General features: G+C 39.5%; 1 protein-coding gene across 1 annotated transcript in view; it reads left to right on the top strand.

Moving 5' to 3' along the window:
* The window catches only part of LOC108702581 (brefeldin A-inhibited guanine nucleotide-exchange protein 2), a 41,409-nt gene extending 18,341 nt beyond the window's left edge, over positions 1-23,068 (top strand). Inside the window, exons 16-39 of the mRNA XM_018238141.2 lie at positions 361-566; positions 699-783; positions 1,078-1,249; positions 2,354-2,505; positions 2,640-2,768; positions 3,012-3,170; positions 3,353-3,500; positions 3,767-3,866; positions 4,992-5,032; positions 5,293-5,462; positions 6,672-6,823; positions 7,812-7,984; positions 8,078-8,238; positions 8,349-8,479; positions 10,413-10,542; positions 11,737-11,872; positions 12,117-12,255; positions 12,571-12,622; positions 13,975-14,089; positions 15,358-15,497; positions 18,520-18,682; positions 19,836-19,974; positions 20,514-20,631; positions 22,662-23,068. Coding sequence (XP_018093630.1) covers positions 361-566; positions 699-783; positions 1,078-1,249; positions 2,354-2,505; positions 2,640-2,768; positions 3,012-3,170; positions 3,353-3,500; positions 3,767-3,866; positions 4,992-5,032; positions 5,293-5,462; positions 6,672-6,823; positions 7,812-7,984; positions 8,078-8,238; positions 8,349-8,479; positions 10,413-10,542; positions 11,737-11,872; positions 12,117-12,255; positions 12,571-12,622; positions 13,975-14,089; positions 15,358-15,497; positions 18,520-18,682; positions 19,836-19,974; positions 20,514-20,631; positions 22,662-22,835 — 3,285 coding nt within the window. The 3' untranslated portion in view covers positions 22,836-23,068. The remainder of the gene's footprint in view (positions 1-360; positions 567-698; positions 784-1,077; positions 1,250-2,353; positions 2,506-2,639; positions 2,769-3,011; positions 3,171-3,352; positions 3,501-3,766; positions 3,867-4,991; positions 5,033-5,292; positions 5,463-6,671; positions 6,824-7,811; positions 7,985-8,077; positions 8,239-8,348; positions 8,480-10,412; positions 10,543-11,736; positions 11,873-12,116; positions 12,256-12,570; positions 12,623-13,974; positions 14,090-15,357; positions 15,498-18,519; positions 18,683-19,835; positions 19,975-20,513; positions 20,632-22,661) is intronic.

Raw genomic sequence — 23,068 nt, 5'->3', positions numbered from 1 at the left:
CAGTTAAAACAAAATAGTTTTATCTAATACAATACAGTTACACTTTCATTGGCAGTGTAGTGCAGTGAAGTGATAGACCCCAGTGCAATAACACCTTGACTATATTTAGACCCGTGCAATAGTCTACTGACCCCTGGGCTAGAGGGTATAACAATAGACGCTGTGGCAATGTTCAATACTAATGCAAAAATGCAGCATCTCCTCTCCACCCCAGCATTAAAGTGTTTTGATAGTGGTGTACCAACAGATTACTGCTTTTAGCTCATTAAATATCAAAAATCCAACCCTCCGTCTCCTAGTTGTCCCTGCACTTTGGCAAAAAAAAAAAAAAGGTTTCTAAAACTCTTTTTAATTTTACAGACCCAGATAGGGGAGTTTTTGGGTGAAAACAACAGGTTTAACAGAGAAGTCATGTATGCATACGTGGATCAGTTAGATTTCTGCGACAGGGACTTTGTCTCTGCTTTGCGTATGTTCCTGGAAGGATTTCGTCTACCCGGAGAAGCTCAAAAGATTGACAGACTAATGGAAAAATTTGCTGCTCGATATTTAGAGTGTAACCAGGGGTAGGTACAACACAAAAGATTGTTTTAGGGTTTAACACAAATGTCAACATAAACAATAACAACGTAACATTTGTAATATGTACAGTAAGCCATGGTTGTATTTTAAAGGATGTTAATTTTATGTCTTTCTAGCCAGACCTTGTTTGCTATCGCTGACACTGCCTATGTCTTGGCATATTCCATTATTATGTTGACAACAGATCTGCACAGTCCCCAGGTATGTATTTACATGTGTGTGTGTGTGTGTGTGTGTGTGTATATATATATATGTATATGTATATGTATGTATGTATATATATAGATATATATATATATATATATATATATATATATATATATATATGTATATGTATATGTATATGTATATGTATATGTATATGTATATGTATATGTATATATATATATATATATGTATATATATATATATATATATATATATATATATATATATATATATATTATAGTTCATTTCATAAAAGCATCATTCATCTTTCCTCCTTCCATTAATTAGGTAAAACATAAAATGACCAAGGAACAGTATATCAAAATGAACAGGGGCATCAATGACAGCAACGATCTGCCTGAGGAGTACTTGTCATCTATCTATGATGAGATTGAAGGGAAGAAAATTGCAATGAAGGAAACCAAGGAACATACCATAGCAACCAAATCAACAAAACAAAGTGAGATATATGTTAAAAAACTTCAAAGGGTATAATGAAAATTTAATATAAGCTTCATACATAATACTGAAATAAGAAACTTTCTAAATACAATCAATTAAAAATTCTACATCTATTACTCTCTCAGCATCTGTTTCTCTTCATTCTGTCTTCATGCAGCAGTTGGGTGTCATATTCATTGACAGTTAGATCCAATATATCGTATCGGGTAGGGTTTTCTTGCCTAGCAGATGTATAAGAGCTCACTCAAATAACTTATTCCAGTACAAACAGAATCTAACAAAATAACTGCCTTTTGCACAAATACTGCATGTAGAGAGACATGGGGGCACATTTACTTAGCTCGAGTGAAGGAATAGAATAAAAACTTTGAATTTCGAATGGTTTTTTTTGGCTACTTCGACCATTGAATTGGCTACTTCGAATTGAACTATTCGAACTAAAAATCGTTCGACTATTCGACCATTCGATAGTCGAAGTACTGTCTCTTTAAAAAAAAAACTTCGACCACCTACTTCGCCACCTAAAACCTAGCGAGCATCAATGTTAGCCAAGGTCCCCATAGGTTTTCTAACAAATTTCTGATCGAAGGAAAATCGTTCGATCGATGGATTAAAATCCTTTGAATCGTTCGATTTTTCCTACGATTGTTCGAACGAACGAATAGCGGTAAATCCTTCGACTTCGATATTCGAAGTCGAATGATTTTACTTCGACGGTCGAATATCGAGGGTTATTTAACCCTCGATATTCGACCCATAGTAAATGTGCCCCATGATGTCTAGTGATTTTAATAGAGCAAGCTCTAATACATCTTCTAGGCAAAAGGAGCCCCCCTATAAGCTATATTGGATCATTCATCTGACACCAAACTCCTGCATGAAGACAGAATGAAGAGAAACAGATGCTGAGAGAGGAATAGTGAAGATAAACTTGATTACTTCAGTAACGTGCATAATTTTAATTTTAGAAAGTTTCTTATATCAGTATGCTGAAGCTTATAGTAAATTTTCATTTTTGCGATAGTTCCCCTTTAAACATAATTAACCCTAATTGAAATCTGTGTGGTGCAAATCCCAATGTATGACATCTTATCTTATTTAGGTGGAGCTAGCGAGAAGCAAAGAAGGTTACTATATAATATGGAAATGGAGCAAATGGCTAAAACAGCCAAGGCACTAATGGAGGCCGTAAGCCATGCAAAAGCTCCGTTTACCAGTGCAACCCATCTGGATCACGTGAGACCTATGTTTAAAGTAAGTGCTGCCTTAGTGGTTACCACTTACCTGTTTTTTCACTTAACAGCTTGGGAACTAGCAGGGAGGATAATGGGGTTGGATATATGGACCAATCAGACTGAGAGTTATGACTGATAATTCTTTCTTCGCAGCTTGTTTGGACCCCACTGCTTGCTGCTTTCAGCATAGGCCTTCAGGACTGCGATGATAGTGAAGTCGCCAACCTATGCTTGGAAGGGATACGATGTGCAATCAGAATATCATGTATTTTTAACATGCAGGTCAGTGTTTTTATTTTAGCGTCATAATTATAATGAGATTTTACTTTTTATATGAGCTCTAGATTGTAAATTCTTCTGAGCAGATTGTTATTTTCTTCTATGATTTCATTTATTTTACAACTATGTATCAGATACTTCTAATAAATTGCAGAATCTGATCATTGTCGATAATAAGTGCTATGCTAAATACTGTTATTAAAACGGCACCATTTTTTATGTAACTTGTGTTCTTTTTTTGTCCAGCTTGAAAGGGATGCTTATGTTCAGGCTCTGGCACGGTTTTCACTGCTAACAGCCAGCTCCAGTATTACAGAAATGAAGCAGAAGAACATAGACACCATTAAAACCCTCATCACTGTGGCCCATACAGATGGGAACTACCTCGCCAGTTCCTGGCATGAGGTATGGAGTTAGCTACAGTATACAGTTGTTTTCTTTGTAGATTGACCCAGATTCAAAATGCAGATTTTGTGGTTCACTGTTCACCATGTGTAACATTACATGTTCCAACATTTCTAAATCTGTATGTGCATGTTTTATAGAATGTTATTGTCAAAATCAAATGGATTTTATCTATGCACTAGATATTGAAATGCATCAGCCAGCTGGAACTTGCTCAGCTCATTGGAACGGGGGTAAAAACGCGCTATATTTCCGGTACAGGGCGCGAAAGAGAAGGAAGTATCAAAAGCTACACATCTGGTGGAGAGGAGTTTATGGGCTTGGGCTTAGGTGAGTTGTAGAATTAATAGAACAACAGAACTTGTATGTAGAAAATTAATTTTGTAATCTAAATGGTTATCCAGTTGCCAATTGCTCTGTTAAAAATAATTACAACAGTATGCAAAGACAGGTAGTTAAATAAAGACATTGCGGACTGTCTTAAAATATCTTAAAATGTAATATTTTTTACTGGGGTCATTTAAGGGGTCATTAACTTTTTTTTTTTTAACTACCGTACCTGAAAAAGTTCCTTTCATTTTATTGGATTGTCATAGGCAACTTGGTTGGTGTGGGAGTTGATAAGAAGCAGATGACAAGTTTCCAGGAGTCTGTTGGAGAAACAAGCTCTCAGAGTGTTGTTGTAGCAGTGGACAGGTAAGCAACCATAGCCACGTCTTTATTCTTTGAACACATTAAAGCAATACAGAATTTTTCAGAGGTAGCATGCCTGTTGGTTGGGCCTGCTTGTGAGTAAATAGCAGTTTCTATTACCAAATGGTCTGGAGCCGAATAAATTGCCTTATTCTTCTTCGTATGCAGTCTATGAACAAAACTTCTATCTCCGTCTAAATATGTATTGGTGCTTAAAGGGATACTGTCAAGATTTTTATGGTGTCGTTTTTATTTCTAAATTACACTGTTTACACTGCAAATAATTCACTCTACAATATAAAATTTCATTCCTGAACCAACAAGTATATTATTTTTTTAGTTGTAATATTGGTGTGTAGGTGCATCTCAGGTCATTTTGCCTGGTCATGTGCTTTCAGAAATAGCCATCACTTTAGGATGGAACCAGTGGCGTAACTAGATGTTACTGGGCCCCATAGCAAATTCATTTTATGGCCCCCAACATAACCAAGTTGCCCTTTTTTACCAATATATTTTGAAATTGCTCCTTAATTAGGGCCTCATGGGGCCCCTATACCTCCTGGGCCCCCCTGCAGCCGCAGGGTCTGTTTCCTCTGTAGTTACGCCCCTGGATGAAACTGCTTTCTGGCAGGCTGTTGTTTCTCCTACTCAATGTAACTGAATGTGTCTCAGTGGGACCTGGATTTTACTATTGAGTGCTGTTCTTATCCTACCAGGCAGCTGTTATCTTGTGTTAGGGAGCTGCTATCTGGTTAACTTCCCATTGTTCTGTTGTTAGGCTGCTGGGGGTGGGAGAGGGGGTGATCTCACTCAAATTTGCAGTATAGCAGTTAAGAATGACTGAAGTTTATCAGAGCACAAGTCACATGATTAGGGGCTCCTTGGAAACAGACAATATGTCTAGCCCCATGGCAGATTTCACATATTATATATATAAAAAAATAGTTTGCTCTTTTGAGAAGCACTATTAACTGATGCGTTTTGAAAAAAACATTTTTTCCAATGATCGTATCCCTTTCAAAACTTTGTGGAATTATTCTGGTCACAGTAACAAAAACGTATTTATGGCGAAGCGGTGCTTTAATATTTTTGGTGCAAACATTAACTTGTTAATACGTTTGTTTTTAGGATATTTACCGGATCAACTAGATTGGATGGATATGCTATTGGTTAGTATTAGTTTGTTTAATTTTATAAAACAGAAGTAAGTTTGTATTGCTCCTATTTCTATGATCTGTGATACCTAACATTATCAAACACCTTTTGGCAGCCAACAGGTGAGTTGGTAGTTGCTTCACTAGGAGAAGCACTTCAGCTGAAGAAATATACGTGGCAGTCCAGATAATAGATTGCATATCTGTATTACTAATCCAGCAGGGAAGTAAAATCTACTATTAAACCTGATCGTGTTGTTGATAACTCATTGCAGTTGACTTTGTCCGGTGTCTGTGCGCTGTCTCAATGGACGAACTGGCATCTGTGCACCATCCACGAATGTTCAGCTTGCAGAAGATTGTTGAGATTTCTTACTACAACATGAACCGAATCCGTTTGCAGTGGTCCAGGATATGGCAAGTGATTGGAGACCATTTCAACAAGGTGCTTTGTAGCCTCGGTCTATACTTGCTTTTGTTATATTTGCTTCTCTGAGGTACCAGCCTGTGGCTCTGTGTTTCCCCATGGTATACAAGAAAGTCATTTAGAAATAAGATTTAATTTATGAACCTTGTTGTATGCAGTTAACTATTGTGTATGGTGTAGTAATCTTACTACTAAAACAAAACTTTTGTTGTGGTTCCCACATAGGTTTGGTTTTGACCCGAACAGTTCGGTTTTTCTAAGGCCTGTGCGGATCTCAACTTTTAGTTCGGTTTTCAGCCTTATGAAACCTGAACAATAATCTGGCCAATAAATGAAAAACAATTAAATGCCAAGATACTCACCTTGACATGGCTTAGTTAAAGGAGAAGGAAAGGCTAACATTAAGTGATCTTTATCAGAAAGGTCTATATAAATACACCAGTAAACCCTCAAAGTAATGTTGCTCTGAGTCCTCTGTCAAAAGAAACAGCACATTTCTTTCCTTCTATTGTGTACTCATGGGCTTCTGTATCAGACTTCCTGTTTTCAGCTTAAGCCTCCAGGGCTTGGGCTTGAGCATGCTCAGTTTGCTCCTCTCTTCCTCCCTGCTGTAATCTGAGCCCAGAGCTATGAGTGAGCAGGGAGAGACTTGGGCAGGAAGTGATGTCACACCAAGCTAATATGGCAGCCGATATCCTAAACAAACAGAGAGCTTCTAGAGCTGTTTACTCAGGTATGGTAAAACATTCTACATAATAAATATAGCATTCTAGCTTGCACTATTGCAGCTAATCTATTGGCAATAAAATGCTTTGGTAGCTTTTCTTCTCCTTTAAGTGCAGTTAAAGGGAATGTAAAGGCGAAAAAATAAAACCCCATTTTTACCTTCTTTAATGAAAAATAAATCTATCTCCAATATACTTTAATTTAAAAAATGCCTACCGTTTTTGGTCCCAGCATCCTCCAGTGGGCTGAAGATAAAAGCATTGTACGGAAAAATCTACCTGTTATTCATGGAACTAGATTCTTTATTTATCACAGAAATTCTGTGCAACATAATTGTCTGTTTATATTTGTAAATACAGATTCCTTCAATAGAAAACTGATGTTTTAGAGTTTATATAACATAAATATTTATCAATGAATGTTTCCATGTTGCTTTCCAGTCCCGTTTTCCAGACTGTGATATGTAAAGACTCCACAGTTCATCTTCTCTATTATTTTCAGGTTGGCTGTAATCCCAATGAGGACGTGGCAGTCTTTGCTGTTGACTCACTGCGTCAGCTGTCCATGAAATTTCTGGAAAAGGATGAATTGGCCAACTTCCGCTTCCAGAAAGATTTCTTGAGACCTTTTGAACATATCATGAAGAAAAACAGGTGTGCAATTGCTTCAGTTTGATGTGAAATGTAGGCAAATATGAGACAAAAAGAATGTAAGATGCTTGTTGGGACCTACCACTTGCCCCATCATTTTATTAATATGTGGCACACGGTGTAACTAAATCAGCGGAGGCAAAAAAAAGCCTAGATACGGGGAAGACTATTTCTAACAGGCATCATCGACATGCCCATCATTCTGTTTGTATGTGTCACATGGTATTAGGGATGCACCAAATCCACTATTTTGGATTCCGCCGAACCCCCGAATCCTTCGCGAAAGAATTGTCCGAATAACGAACCGAATCCAAATCCTAATTTCCATATGCAAATTAGGGGTGGGAAGGAGAAAAACAGGTGTGAAATTGCTTCAGTTTGATGTGAAATGTAGGCAAATCCACTGTAAATATGAGACAAAATGAATGTAAGATGCTTGTTGGGACCTACCACTTGCCCCATCCTTTTAATTATATGTGGCACACGGTGTAACTAAATTAGTGGAGGCAAAACAAAAAAAGCCTAGATACGGGGAACACTATTTCTAACAGGCATCATCGACATGCCCATCATTCTGTTTGTATGTGTCACATGGTATTAGGGATGCACCGAATTCACTATTTTCGAATCCTTTGCGAAAGAATTGTCCAAATCCTAATTTCCATATGCAAATTAAGGGTGGGACGGAGAAAGCATTTTATACTTCCTTGGTTTGTGACCAAAATTCATGTGATTTCCCTCCCCTGCCTTAATTTGCATATGCAAATTAGGATTCGGTTCGGCTGTCAGAAGGATTCGGCCAGATCCGAATCCTGCTGAAAAAGGCCGAATCCTGGATTCGGTGCATCCCTACATGGTATAACTAATTCATTCGATTTCCTGTAAGTTCTCCTGCAATTCGGGACATGGTCATTCACTGCATCATCCACTTACCCATTATATTATTTGTATGGGTCACATGGTATAACCGAATCATTCTATTTCCTGGAAGGTCTCCTACAATTCGGGACATGGTCATACGCTGCATCACTCAGATGGTGAATAGCCAGGCTGGTAACATTCGCTCGGGATGGAAGAACATTTTTGCAGTCTTTTACCAAGCAGCCTCGGACCATAATGGGAATATTGTAGAGCTGTCTTTCCACACCGTGGGGCATACCGTTAGTAAGTATGGCCTTACTGTTCTTCAGAAAAAATGAAATTGATTAAAATAAATAAACTCATTTTATATTCTGTTCTTTTTCTGTTCTCTCTCAGCCAATGTGTTCCAGCAACACTTTTCCTCGGCCATAGATTCCTTTCAGGATGCTATTAAATGTCTGTCTGAATTTGCTTGCAATGCTGCTTTCCCCGACACCAGCATGGAAGCCATTCGGCTGATACGTTACTGTGCAAAGTATGTCTCTGAAAAGCCACAGGTGTGAAACACTTTCTTTTATTTTCTCTTGGATAAAGAATTGTGCTATTTATTGTGATACCAGATTTACAGTTTTACAATGGTTTCTAATATATCTCTCTTATCTTGCAGGCGCTGAGGGAGTACACTAGTGATGATATGAATGTTGCCCCTGGTGACAGGTTGTGGGTGCGAGGATGGTTCCCAATTTTGTTTGAGCTTTCCTGCATTATTAACAGGTGTAAGCTGGATGTAAGAACAAGGTAATACAGTTTTAAATTGCTCCCGCCCCCTTACTCATCATGTTATTCATTCCTTTTGTAACCGATCTGTGGTTCGTTAAAGGGGTTGTTCACTTTCCAACACTTTTTTCAGTTCCATTAGTTTCAGATTATTCGCCACTTTTTTTACTTTTTACCACTTTTTCAAAATCTAAGTTTAAAGGGCATGTAAAGGCAAAAAATAAAATCCCATGTTTACTTTCTTTAATGAAAAAGAAACCTATCTCCAATATACTTTAATTAAAAAATGTGCACTGCTTTTATAAGAAACCTGACTGTATGCAGTGAAATTCTCCCTTCATTTACTGCTGTGGATAGGAATTGTCAGACGGTCCCTAACTGCTCTGCAGGGAAACAATCATACTTATGAACAGCAGGGGGAGCCCCCGCCTTACTTCCCAGCCATGCAGAACTCAAGCAGCTTTGTTTGTTTCCCTGTAGAGCAGTCGGCGACTGTGTAGAGATTTGTATTGGATTTTATTTTTGCTTGACACCTTTTTTACGACAACACAGGACCCAGTGCAGTCTGTATATTCTGATTATTAATTAGTCTTTCTGTATCGGCTTCTGGCAGATATTATTTGACTTGTGCTGTTTTGATAGTTTATGATCCCTAAGCAGCCCAGACCACACTGAGCATGTGCACAGTCTTGGTCTTGCAAAGATGTATAACAAAGTTACAAGATGGTGACCCCATGTGGCCAACTTTGAAAACATAAATCATTTGTTTGATTAGGCTTGTGGTGCAGTAAGTTCATATTTATGTTTAGTATACAAAATACAGCTTCTCTAGCCTTATTCTATTTTAGACTTTACTTCCCCTTTAAAGAGTAATGACCCTGTCTCCGGTGTTTGAGTCTGGCAGCTCAGTAACTCAGGCGCAGATTCTGAACTGTATTTAGTTGATACATTTCTCAGCAGTATCTGTGGAGTATGAGCAACTATTGTATCAAGTCTAACAGCTGCCTTTAATGAAACTCAGGGATTCTGCTCAGCAGGGACAAAGATAAGAAATGTATCAACTAAATGTTTCAATTTAGAACAGTTTACAGGGTCGGCGACCCCCCTCCCAGAGCTGCTTTAGAAAGTGAGAAGTGAAATTTACACTTCAATATTAGAAAAACAATCACACATAGAAAATAGAAAGTAAGTGGAAAAAGTCTAGTGAACTGTCCGAAACCAACTGAACGGAAAAAAATGTTGGAAGGTGAACAACCCCTTTAATAGGCACCATCAGAGAAATTATGATAGATATAATGAAATGGTTCGTAGGAGAAATGGGAAATTGTTTTATCAACACATGCAACACACTTACTATTGTTATCTCATGGTGGGGCATATTCCCTTCACAGAACTTATTTTAAAGTGACTAGCTAAAAGCAATCCCTTTCCTCCTAGAATTTGTTTTCTTGGTACAAGTATGGGATCCATTATCTGGAAACCCATTATACAGAAAACTACAAATTACAGAAAGGTCTTCTCCCACAGACTCCATTTTATCCAAATAATCCAGATTTTTAAAAATGATTTCCATTTTCTCTGTAATAATAAAGCAGTCGCTTGTACTTGATCCCAACTAAGATATAATTAATCCTTATTGGAAGCAAAACCAGCCTATTGGGTTTATTTAATATTTACATGGTTTTCTAGTAGACTTAAGGCATGAAGATCCAAATTAGGGAAAGATCAGTTATCCGGAAATACCCAGGTCCCGAGCATTCTGGATAACAGGTCTTAGACATGTAATATATTTGGGTTTCCCAAACACTGGAGGTATAACCTGGATACACCATTGTGCTAAAAGTTGTCTAAAAGAAACATTAATTTTCTTTGGCTCAGGTGGGTTCTCTACTGCTTACTAACACAGGCAACAATGCAGGTACGTCATTAACAGAAATACTGCTTTATATCTCAGAGGCCTCACTGTGATGTTTGAAATTATGAAGAGTTACGGACACACATTTGAAAACCATTGGTGGCATGACCTGTTTCGAATCGTGTTCAGGATATTCGACAACATGAAACTACCAGAACAGCAAACAGAGGTGAGTAAACGCGGATAAAATAATACATTTACTTGCTGTTCTAAGTCTTAAATCAATGTAATAGCAGTACATTGTAAATTTGTAATGATAGTATATTGGAATGTTGCTCAGAATTAACTCCACCCTGAGTTATTGGGGGGAGAGCACCTTAAAAGGAGAATTCAACCTGAAATTTAAAAAAAAATAAACCCTCCCCCCTACCCTGGGTAGACCCCCCATCCCTCCTCCCCCCCAGCCTACCAACCCCCCCCCCCCCGTTCAAATGCCCCTAATTCTTTACTCACCCCTCTGTGCAGATTCTGGCCTTGGAGTTCACGCCAACCATCTTCTTCTTCTCCGGTAATCTTTGTGTCTTGATGGAATTTTCGGCGAATGCGCAGTTGGAGTAACTTTCCAGTCTCGAACCACTGCACATGCGCCGAAAGTCACAAAGATTTCCGATTTTTTTTCGGAAATTCTCGTTACTTTCGGCGCATGCGCAGTGGTTCGGGACCGGAAATTTACTCTAAATGCTCATGAGCCGAAACGTCCGAAAAAGACAGAAGAAAGAAGATGGCTGCCGTGAACTCCAAGCCCAGAATCTGCATGGAGGGGTGAGTAAAAAATTAGGGGCGTTTGCCCTCAGGCAGGCTGGGGGGTGGAGGGAGGGGCTCTACCTAGGATAGGGGGGAGGTTTTTTTTTTTTTTTGTTTATTTTGGGTTGAATTCTCCTTTAAGGAAAGCTAACTATGCAGTTTATTGCTAATAGATTAGCCACAATAGTGCAAGCTATAACTCTATTTATTCTGCAAAATGCTTTACCATACCTGAGTAAACAGCTGATTGCTTAGGATAGCAGCTGCCATATTGGCTTGGTGTGACATCACTTTCTGCCTCACTTATAGCTCAGATTACAGCAGGGAGGGGGTGAAAGGGAGGGAGCGAGGAGCAAACTGAGCATGCTCAAGCCCTAGCCCTGGAGGTTTAAGCTGAAAACAGGAAGTCTGATACAGAAGCCCATGAGTACACAATAGAAGGAAAGAAATGTGCTGTTTCTTATGACAGAGGACTCAGAGCAGCATTACTTTGAGGGTTTACTGGTGTATTTATATCGACCTTTCTGAACTCTAGCCTTTCCTTCTCCTTTAAACTCAGGTTGGCTCATAGCTCCCCATCTGCCAGTGATCTAAATTATTTCTTTGGTTCTCGTTTCAGAAGTCTGAATGGATGACGACAACCTGTAACCACGCCCTTTACGCCATTTGTGATGTATTTACGCAATTTTATGAAGCCCTGAATAGTGTTCTCCTTACTGATATATTGACCCAGCTGCACTGGTGTGTAAAGCAAGGTATGTCTGGAATCATTCAGGATACTTGCTAATGAAATCATTGCAAATCAATAGTAAGAATTTTTTTTAATTCCAGCAGTGTACAGAATTTCCATAACTATCCGTAACTCTTGCTCAATGTGTCTGTGTGTGAGATTTCCTTGCATGGATTAGTATTGATATTGTGTGAAGTCCTTGCAGGAGAATCACCAGATTCTTTGCCATTCATGATGGGTTTTTCTGTATTTTTTTATATTCTTTGCAGATAATGAACAGCTGGCACGATCGGGTACCAACTGCGTAGAAAACCTTGTTATCCAAAACGGGGAGAAGTTTAGCCCTGAGGTTTGGGACAAGACGTGCAATTGTATGCTGGATATCTTCAAATCCACTATCCCCAGTGTGTAAGTCTCTCTGTTTATCCCTCTGTCTATGTCAGAGACTCGTACTCACAAGATATTGCTTAAAGGGGTAGTTCAAATTGAAGTTAAAGGGGTTGTTCACCTTTGAGATAACTTTTAGTAGGATTTAGAGAGTGATATTTTGAGACAATTTGCAATTGGTTGTCATTATTTGTGGTTTTTGAGTTATTCATCTTTTTATTCAGCAGCTCTTCAATTCGCATTTAAAACAATCTGGTAGCTAGGATCCAAATTACCCAATTAGCAAATGTATACAAGTGACTAAAGAAAATGTATCTTTTAAAAATTTTTTTGCAGATTATTAACTTGGAGACCGACTGCAATGGAAGAGGATTCAGATAAACGATATGTAAGTATGCAGACATGCCAGGGTACAGTTTCAATTATGCCTGTGTGTTATTTAGCCTTAAAGGAGAAGGAAAGCTACCAAGGCAATTTATTGCCAATACATTAGCCACAACACTGCAAACTAGAACACCCTTTTTTTATTCTTCAGAATGCTTTTCCGTACCTGAGTAAACCGCTTTAGACACTGTCTTTGTTTGTTTAGGGTAGCAGCTGCCATATTAGCTTGCTGTGACATCTCTTCCTGCCTGAGTCTCTCCCTACTTGCTCATAGCTCTGAGTTAAGATTACAGCAGGGAGGGGAGGAGGGAGAGAGGAGCAAACTGAGCATGCTCAAGCCCTAGCCCAGGAAGTCTGATACAGAAGCCCATGAGTACACAATAGAAGGAAAGAAATGTGCTGTTTCTTTTGACAGAGGAATCAGAGCAGCATTACTTTGAGGGTTTACTGGTGTATTTATATAGACCTTTCTGATAAAGCTTACTTAATTTTAGCCTTTCCTTCTCCTTTAAAGCACCATAATCATATATGCAGGGACGGACCCCACAACAGATCCATTTGGAAAACCACAGATTATATTTTTGATCGTCAAATAAAAGGAAAGATATATAGCCACATGACTACGATATAATCTGTGCAAGCAGCTATAACATTGTAACTGTTGTGTTATCCTCTTGTTTTTCCGGCACAAATACAATTGAACTTAAAGGGGAACTATTGCGAGAATGAAAATTTAATATAACCTTTGTCCTACTGAAATAAGAAACTTTCTAAATACAGTGAATTAAAAATGATGCATTGTTTCCGAAATAATCAAGTTTATCTTCACTATCCCTCTCTCAGCATCTGTTTCTCTTCATTCTGTCTTCATGCAGCAGTTGGGTGTCAGATATTCATTGACAGTTAGATCCAATATATCTTATAGGGGGGCTCCTTTTGCCTAGAAGATGTATTAGAGCTCACTCTATTAAAATCAGCAGAGATCATGTCTCTCTACATGCAGGATTTGTGCAAAAGGCAGTTATTTTGTTAGATTTTGTTTGTACTGGAATCAGTTATTTGAGTGAGCTCTAATACATCTGCTAGGAAAGGAGCCCCCCTATAAGATATATTGGATCATTTATCTGACACCCAACGGCTGCATGAAGACAGAATGAAGAGAAACAGATGCTGAGAGAGGAATAATGAAGATAAACTTGATTATTTCAGAAAAAATACATAATTTTTAATTGATTATATTTAGAAAAGTTTCTTACATCTGTATGAGGAAGGTATTTTCATTCACCTTTAAGAAGGTCTTTGCAATTTTCAATTGAAGAGATGTATGAGTGCAATTTTTTTTTCCAATCAAAAAAGGATGTGGATATTGACAGACAGTCCATGAGCAGCATAGACAGAAATACATCAGACAGAGCTCACAGCCAAATCTCCAACACCACAGAGGAAACATGGAAAGGAAAGTCCAGTGAGAGTAAGTGATACATTTTATCTGTGCTTTCCACTTAAAGGGGGGTAGTTCACCTTTTAGAATTTTAGTGCAGGTATGGGACCAAGAATTCTTGGGACCTAGAGTTTTCTGGATAATGGATCTTTCCTTAATTTGGATCTTCATACTTTTCATAAGTCTACTAGAAAATCATGTAATCATTAAACCCAATAGGCTGGTTTTGCTTCCAATAAGGATGAATTATATCTTAGTTAGGATCAAGTTCAGGTATGGGACCTGTTATCCAGAATGTGCAGGGCCTGGGATTTTCCAGGTTAATGGATCTTTCTGTAATTTGGATCTTCATACCTTAAGTCTACTAGAAAATCATATAAACATTTAATAAACCCAATAGGCTGGTTTTGCTTCCAATAAGGATTAATTATATCTTGGTTGGGAACAAGTACAAGGTACAGGTATAGTATCCATTATCCAGAATGCTCGGGACCTGGGGTTTTCCGGATAAATGATCTTTCCATAATTTGGATCTTGATACCTTAAGTCTACTAGAAAATCATGAAAATAGGCTGGTTTTGATTCCAATAAGGATTAAATATATCTTAGTTTGGATCAAGTACAGGTATGGGACCTGTTATCAGAATGCTCGGGGTTTCTGATATAACAGATCCGGGGGTTTCCGGATAACAGATCTTTCTGTAATTTGGATCTTCATACCTTAAGTCTACTAGAAAATCATGTAAATATTAAATAAACCCAATAGGCTGGTTTTGCCTCCAATAAGGATTAATTATATCTTAGTTCAAGTACAAGGGACTGTTTTATGATAACACAGAAAAAGGAAATTGTTTTAAAAATTTTGATTTGGATAAAATGGAGTCTATGGGAGCCTCTCTGGATAACTGGTTTCCAGATAATAGATCCCATACCTGTATGATAAAGGAGACAGTTTGCAGTTGTTCTTAATTTTTTGTAAGTTTTTAAAAATGCAGCTTGTTCAGCAGCGCTCCAGTTTGGAATTGTAGACGTTGCCTCGTTGCTAAGGTCCACATTGCCCTAACAACTTAAAAGTTGCTGAGAATAGGATATTCTTTGATATAATAGTTAACATGAAGATGAACTTCCCAATACACAGATTCAGACGCACGTGATCTTTATTCCTCATTTATTAAGTTAACTATATTTGAGGTGACTGTCTCATATCATACTGTTACACCAATGATTTACTCTGTTATAGAGGTAACACAGCTTGAGTAACTTCATTTGTAATTACATTTGCTTTTTTTTATTATCAGGATTAGCAGATCAGAAGCTTTTTGCTGGGCTCCTAATTAAGTGCGTTGTGCAACTGGAGCTTATACAGACCATCGATAACATCGTGTTCTATCCAGCTACCAGCAAGAAAGAAGATGCAGAGCACTTGGCAGCTGCACAAGTAAGAGATTTAAATGAAGCCCTGCTTTCACTTTCATTGCAGATCGAGCTGTAAGAAGAAATAAATAGATATGGGATGAAAGTCAAGTCAGCCATAACTAGGGATGCACTGAATCCACTATTTTGGATTTGGCCGAACCCAGAATTCTTTACGAAAGATTTGGCCGAATACCGAACCCTCATTTGCATATGCAGATTAGGGGTTGGAAGGGGAAACATTTTTTACTTCCTAGTTTTGTGACAAAAGAGTAATGTGATTTCCCTCCCCGTCTCTAATTTGCATATGCAAATTAGGATTCGGTTCGGCCGTGCAGAAGGATTCGCCCAATCTGAATCCTGCTGAAAAAGGCAGAATCCTGGCTGAATGGAATCTTGGCTGAACCCCAAACCGAATCCCGGCCGAACCCCAGAACCGAATCTTGGCCGAATCCCAGAACCGAATCTTGGCCGAACCCCAGAACCGAATCTTGGCCGAACCCCAGAACCGAATCTTGGCCGAACCCCAGAACCGAATCTTGGCCGAACCCCAGAACCGAATCTTGACCGAATCTTGGCCGAACCCCAGAACCGAATCTTGGCCGAACCCCAGAACCGAATCTTGACCGAATCTTGGCCAAACCCCAGAACCGAATCTTGGCCGAACCCCAGAACCGAATACTGGCCGACCCCCCGAACCGAATCCTGGATTCTATGCATCCTTAGTCATAACTGAAAAACAACTCAATGCTGAGGTGACTTATAAAGGAATAAGCTGCTTGTTACACATTTGTATAGTGTAGTGCCATTAATTAATTGCTGGACTGTCCCTAATATGTAATTTGAATAACATAACATATTTATGCAAGGGAACCCCAACACTTAGAGGCCCATTTATCAAAGGTCAAATTTCAATTTCATGTTAATTTTGTTTTTTTTTTAATTCAAATATACTCACAATTCATAGTAACGTAGTAAGTTAGGTTGAAAAAAGACACACGTCCATCAAGTTCAACCTTAAATCTATATATAACCTGCCTAACTGCCAGTTGATCCAGAGGAAGGCAAAAAACCCATTTGAAGCCTCTCCAATTTGCCTCAGAGGGGAAAAAATTCCTTCCTGACTCCAAGATGCAATGGGACCAGTCCCTGGATCAACTTGTACTATGAACTATCTCCCATATCCCTGTATTCCCTCACTTGCTAAACACCATCCAACCCCTATCTAATGTAACTATCTAATGTATCAGCCAATTCGACTGGGAGGTTATTTAAGAAAAAATTTGAATGGCTAATATACTATCGAATGGTTCCAACCTAAAAATTTGAATCATATTTGTATTCAATTCATATTTGAATGGAAAAAAATAAAAACTCGAATGTCAGGAAGGCTATTAACATCTCCAAATGGCTCAACAGACCTCTACTTGTACATGAACTCGGCAGGTTTTAGGTGGCGAATATTCTAATTAGGACTGTTGACATGGTCGAGGAGTGATAAATAGCACATTCAAATTTACATATGAATAGATGGATTAAAATTTGAAAGTGTTAGTTTTGACACTCAAATTCCAATTTGCTAATCATACCTTGATAAAGCTGCCCCTTAAAGGGCACTTATCACAGCCAAAATCAAACACATATTAACAATCTGACCAGTACAAGCTAAACACGTTTAATCAAACTACACATATAGTTTTTTGAAAAAACTGCAGGTTTTAAAAAAATCCTTAACTTTGTCAAATGGCTTCTTTCACTGAGGGAGGCCATACTGTGTCTACAACAGAGATTCTAATATGCAAATTTCAGGAGCATGCTCAGATTGTAACACTGCTTTGAGTATTCTACCCAGAATGCCTTGTTTAAGTAAACTCCTCCACTAGAAGTATCAGGAGATTTCCCTATCTTGTCCCCTGCTGGTAAAGTCATTATCCAAATGAAGGACACACAGTAACTTCCAGCAGGTGGCAGCACTACTGAACAGCAGCTAACACACAGGTTTGGCTGATTTGAAAATAGCTTAGAGCTATTTACAAGGAATTTCAACTGAGCATGTGCGAGATTTCAGAGCTGCAGTTGGCTGTGAAGATATAGGTAGGAGGAGCCAGTGAAATCCAAGATGGCTGCCTCAGCTAGAACTGCAGGGGAGATAGGGGAGATCTTGCAGAAGGAATAGTGAGCTGATCATTTACATTATACAAAGAATTCTAACTGTTTTAAAAATCGGATTTCTTGAAATTTCACATAGTGTATTTACGTAGTAAATGATTTTGGTCATGATTGGTGCCCTTTAATGTAGACTACTGTTGATTTTGTTATGTAAATACATTAGAGACTACCACACATGGAGCTTCATGCATTGTACAAGTCCATTTTGCATATAGCACATGGACCATACTGCTAGACCATGCCACTTCATGTGCCAAAACTTACTAGTTCCTGCTTTTAAAGGAGAAGGAAAGGCTAAAACTAAGTAAGCTTTACCAGAAAGGTCTATATAAATACACCAGTAAACCCTCAAAGTAATGCTGCTGAGTCCTCTGTCAAAAGAAACATCACATTTCTTTCCTTCTATTGTGTACTCATGGGCTTCTGTATCAGACTTCCTGTTTTCAGCTTAAACCTCCAGGGCTAGGGCTTGAGCATGCTCCGTTTGCTTCTCTCTCCCTTTCCCCCTCCCCTCCCTGCTGTAATCTGAGCTAAGAGTGAGCAGGGAAAGACTCGGGCAGGAAGTGATGTCACACCAAGCTAATATGGCAGCTGCTTTCCTAAACAAACAGAGAGAGCTTCTAGAGCTGATTATTTGGGTATGGTAAAGCATTCTGCAGAATAAATATAGTGTTATAACTTGCACTATTGTGGCTAATCTATTGGCAATAAACGGCTTTGATAGCTTTCCTTCTCTTTTAAATGTTTACAGTGGAGTTTATCTACCAAATACTTGTTGTCCGCGTCAATTTGATAGTAGATTGTTTTACAGTTACAGTAAGAAAGTTGCATGGGGAAAATTACCCTGGTAATCATTTTGTTCTTAATGCTTGAAACAGAGAGATACTTTGGATTTCCATATAGATTCAGAGGCCCAAGGAATGTACAAGTATATGTGCACACAGCACCTCTTTAAATTGCTCGACTGCCTTCAGGAATCCCATTCATTTGCAAAGGCATTTAATTCCAACAATGAACAGCGGACGGCGCTATGGAGAGCAGGTAAAAAGATTTTTGACTTACATTAAGCTGTAGTTGCCTGGATTTCTTCTTCACTGTATCAGTGCCAGATACATATCAGTTAATAGTGCTACTACAGCAGAATTCTGCACTGAAATCAGTTTCTCTAAAGAGCAAACAGATTTTTTAATGTTCAATTTTGAAATCTGACATGGGGCAAGACATATTGTCAGTTTCCCAGCTGCCCCTGGTCATGTGACTTGTGCTCTGATAAATTTTAATCACTCTTTACTGCTGTACTGCAAGTTGTAGTGATATCAACCTACTCCCTTTCCCCCCCAGCAGCCCATTAGCAGAACAATGGGAAGGTAACCAGATAGCAGCTCCCTAACACAAGATAACAGCTGCCTGGTAGATCTAAGAACAGCACTCAATAGTAAAATCCAGGTCCCACTGAGACACATTCAGTTACATTGAGTAGGAGAAACAACAACCTGCCAGAAAGCAGTTCCATCCTAAAGTGCTGGCTCTTTCTGAAAGCACATGACCAGGCAAAATGACCTGAGATGCACCTACACACCAATATTATGGGATGCACCGAATCCAGGATTTGGTTCAGGATTCTGCCTTTTTCAGCAGGATTTGGATTCGCCCGAATCCTTCTGCCCAGTCAAACCAAATCCTAATTTGCATATGCAAATTAGGGGCGGGAGGGAAAGCGCCTGACTTTTTGTCACAAAACAAGGAAATAAAAAAGGATTTTCCCTTCCCACCTCTAATTTGCATTTGCAAATTAGGGTTCGGTATTCGGCCAAATCTTTCGCGAAGGATTCAGGGGTTCGGCCTTATCCAAAACAGTGGATTTGGTGCATCCCTACCAATATTAAAACTTGCTGGTTCAGAAATGCAATTTTATATTGTAGAGTGAATTATTTGCAATTAAAGAATCCCTTTAATGTTATGAGTTGGTAATGGAACAGCAGACATTCATTAATCACGTAACCAGTTAAACAGTCTAATTAGCCTTCTTGCTACAAAAGAAGGACACGTATTTATGTTTATTATGTGTATATATAGATATATAATTCAGACAGGATCTGGGGAACTCATGTACACAGCTACTGAAAAACAGCCAGGCTTGTGACGACCAATGAAAGAGAACCTCATCTGTCAAATTTTCTCTCCTTGCATTTAGGGTTTAAAGGGAAATCAAAACCCAATCTGTTGAAGCAAGAGACGAGTAGCCTTGCCTGCTGTTTAAGAATCCTCTTCCGAATGTACACGGATGAGAAACTCCGAGATTCCTGGGGGGATATAGAAAGCAGACTATTAAAGTAAGACAATTATTAGCCTGGAGGTTTGCCGTTATTTTCACTGGGTGAATACTAGGGATGCACCGAATCCAGGATTTGGTTCGGGATTCGGCCAGGATTTGGCCTTTTTCAGCAGGATTCGGATTCGGGTGAATCCTTCTCGCAGGCCGAACCGTATCCGAATTTGTATATGCAAATTAGGGGCGGGGAGAAAAATTGTGTGAAAAACAAGGAAGTAAAAAAATGTTTTCCCCTTCCCACCCCTAATTTGCATATGCAAATTAGGGTTTGGATTCGGTTCGGTATTCGGCCGAATCTTTCGCAAAGGATTCAGGGGTTCGGCCGAATCCAAAATAGTGGATTCGGTGCATCCCTAGTGAATACAGTGTAAATTAATACGGGACATTGTTTAATGCCTTGTGTTTGTAAAATCATTGGGCAAGTAATGCCACATTCTGGCAGCTAATATAAAGCAACCTGAATGTGGTATTCTGCCTTCTTTCTCAGATCATATGTGTTTTAAAAAGTTAATCATTGAAAATCTGTTCCTTGTATTGCAGTGTGTGCAGTGAGGCCTTGGCCTACTTTATTACTGTAAATTCTGAAAGCCATCGGGAAGCTTGGACCAATCTACTTCTACTGCTTCTAACCAAAACACTTAAAGTTAGTGATGAAAAGGTATGTTGATGGCTAAACCGTGACATATTTCTTGTGTAACTAGGAATCTTGAATAAAACTAATGTAATAGCCAGAACATAACTTCTTCCTTTCCTTATCTCTAACCTGTTAGACAGTCAGCAACTTGAAAAGAAGGCCACATAACTGTTCAGTTGTTTTGTTTTTCATCCTGAGCTAGAGTCCTGCAGCGGGTCGGGTACCCACAAAAACCTGTGGTACCCTGCGGTAGAGTCCTGCAGCGGTACCCTGCGGGTTGCGTTTAGAAGTTCCAGGTGCAGGTATACCCGCGGGTCGGCGGTTCTGCGGGTTGCGGGTCAGGCCGCGGGTCTTCTCAATATCGATATTCACTCCTTTCTTCTGGTCACATCTACTTCCGACGACGTCACTTCCAGTTTACAATGACAGCACTTCCTGTTGTACTCCTTTTTTTCCTGATCACGTCTACTTCCGATGATGTCACTTCCGGTTTACAATGACAGCACTTCCTGATTCTTGATGGTCGCATGTCCGGGTTGCGGATAAGGTACTTGCGGGTAGGGTCGGGTAGCGGGTCCAAGCGGGTAAGAATGCGGGTTGCGGATTGCAGGTTGCTGGTATGGGTCGAGTTCGGGTCCCAAAAAATGGACCCGCGCAGGACTCTACCCTGCGGGTTGCGGGTAGAAGTTTCGGGTGCGAGTATAGACGCGGGTTGGCGGTTCTGCGGGTCTTCTCAATAGCGATTATTACTCCTTTTTTCTGATCACGCCTACTTCCGATGATGTCACTTCCGGTTTACAATGACAGCACTTCCTGTCTACTCCTTTTTTTCTGATCACGGCTACTTCCGATGATGTCACTTCCGGTTTACAATGACAGCACTTCCCGTCTACGCCTTTTTTTTCTTCTGATCACGCCTACTTCCGATGATGTCACTTCCGGTTTACAATGACAGCACTTCCTGATCCTTGATGGTCAGCGAGTTGCGGTTCCGGGTTGCGGATAAGGTACTTGCGGGTCGGGTAGCGGGTCCAAGTGGGTAAGAATGCGGGTTGAGGGTACGGGTTCCAAAAAATGGACCCGCGCAGGACTCTATCCTGAGCATGCAGATCTAACGTAACCGCTATGTCTCATGTGGGCCCCATCGTTGTCACAGATTGGCACAGATTAAGCCACTGGTTGGTTACTGCCTGGTAACCAATCAGAGAGCTGCAAAGTAAAGTTCTGGCTATTATGTTACACATCCAGTCACTCCAGCCTTTATACATTACATTTTTGGCTAACTAACTATATGTATTTACCAAGTTTTTAGTCAAGTTTTTATCAAGTTTACTGAACAATTTCTTTAAAGGAGAACTAATCCCTAAAAATGAATATGGTAAAACATGGCACATTTTACATACTAAACTTATTGCACGAGGCTAAAGTTTGAGCTTGTCAATAGCAGCAATGATCCAGGACTTCAAACTTGTCACAGGGGGTCACCATCTTGGAAAGTGTCTGTGACACTCACATGCTCAGTGGGCTCTGATTGGCTGTTGAGAAGCTAAGCTTAGGGCTCGTCACTAATTATCCAGCAGAAAATGAGCTTCCCTGGCTGTAATATAAGCTGATGCTACAGGTTTGCTGATTATTAAATTCTGATGCTAATTGCACTGGTTTCTGTGCTGCCATGTAGTAATTATCTGTATTAATTACTAATCAGCCTTATATTGAGACATTTCTATTCTATGTGTACTGTATATTGTGAGTGGCTCCATAAGCTCAGTAAGTGACAGCAGCACAGAGCAGGTGCAGTGAGAAAAGAAGATGGGGAGCTACTGGGGCATCTTTGGAGACACAGATCTTTACTGCTAAAGGGCTGTGGTTGCCTTGGGCTGGTACAGAAGCACAAAACATCATGTACAACATTTCTAGCTACTTCTTTAGTTAGGCTTGAGTTCTCCTTTAAGTGAATGATGGAAGAATAAGGAAGGTTTAAATCATGTAATATGCAGTGTCTCTGTTCTACGCATTTTTACTAACACGCATCACTCATTTCATCCCGTTAAAAGTTTAAAGCCCACGCCTCGAGGTACTACCCACACCTCTGCGAGATCATGCAGTTTGACCTGATTCCCGAGCTCCGCTCTGTCCTTAGGAAGTTCTTCCTGCGCATCGGGGCGGTTTTCAGCATTTGCAATCCAGAAGAGCAGTCGCAGTCTGCAGGAGAGTATCACTGTGCGTAGCACGAGCCTCCCTGCAGGTAGAACATAGTCACTTGACTTGATTGATTTTCTACTGTAGCCATCAAATCCAGCGCTGCTAGTTACAAAATGCTCCGTCGGAGGGAAGCGCTTCCTAAAAAAGTTCGCTGCCTCCATCGTACCAAAAGTGGCACTTTAATTTTCAGGATAATGGACTGTGCACGAAACACTTTTAAGAAGGATTACGGTTTCAGCTTTTACCGTCCAGAAGAGGC

The sequence above is a fragment of the Xenopus laevis genome, chromosome 9_10S (genome assembly GCF_017654675.1).
Source record: "Xenopus laevis strain J_2021 chromosome 9_10S, Xenopus_laevis_v10.1, whole genome shotgun sequence".
Taxonomy (NCBI): Eukaryota; Metazoa; Chordata; class Amphibia; order Anura; family Pipidae; genus Xenopus; species Xenopus laevis.
The sequence above is the reverse complement of the archived record's forward strand: the minus strand, read 5'-3'. Positions and strand labels throughout refer to the sequence as shown.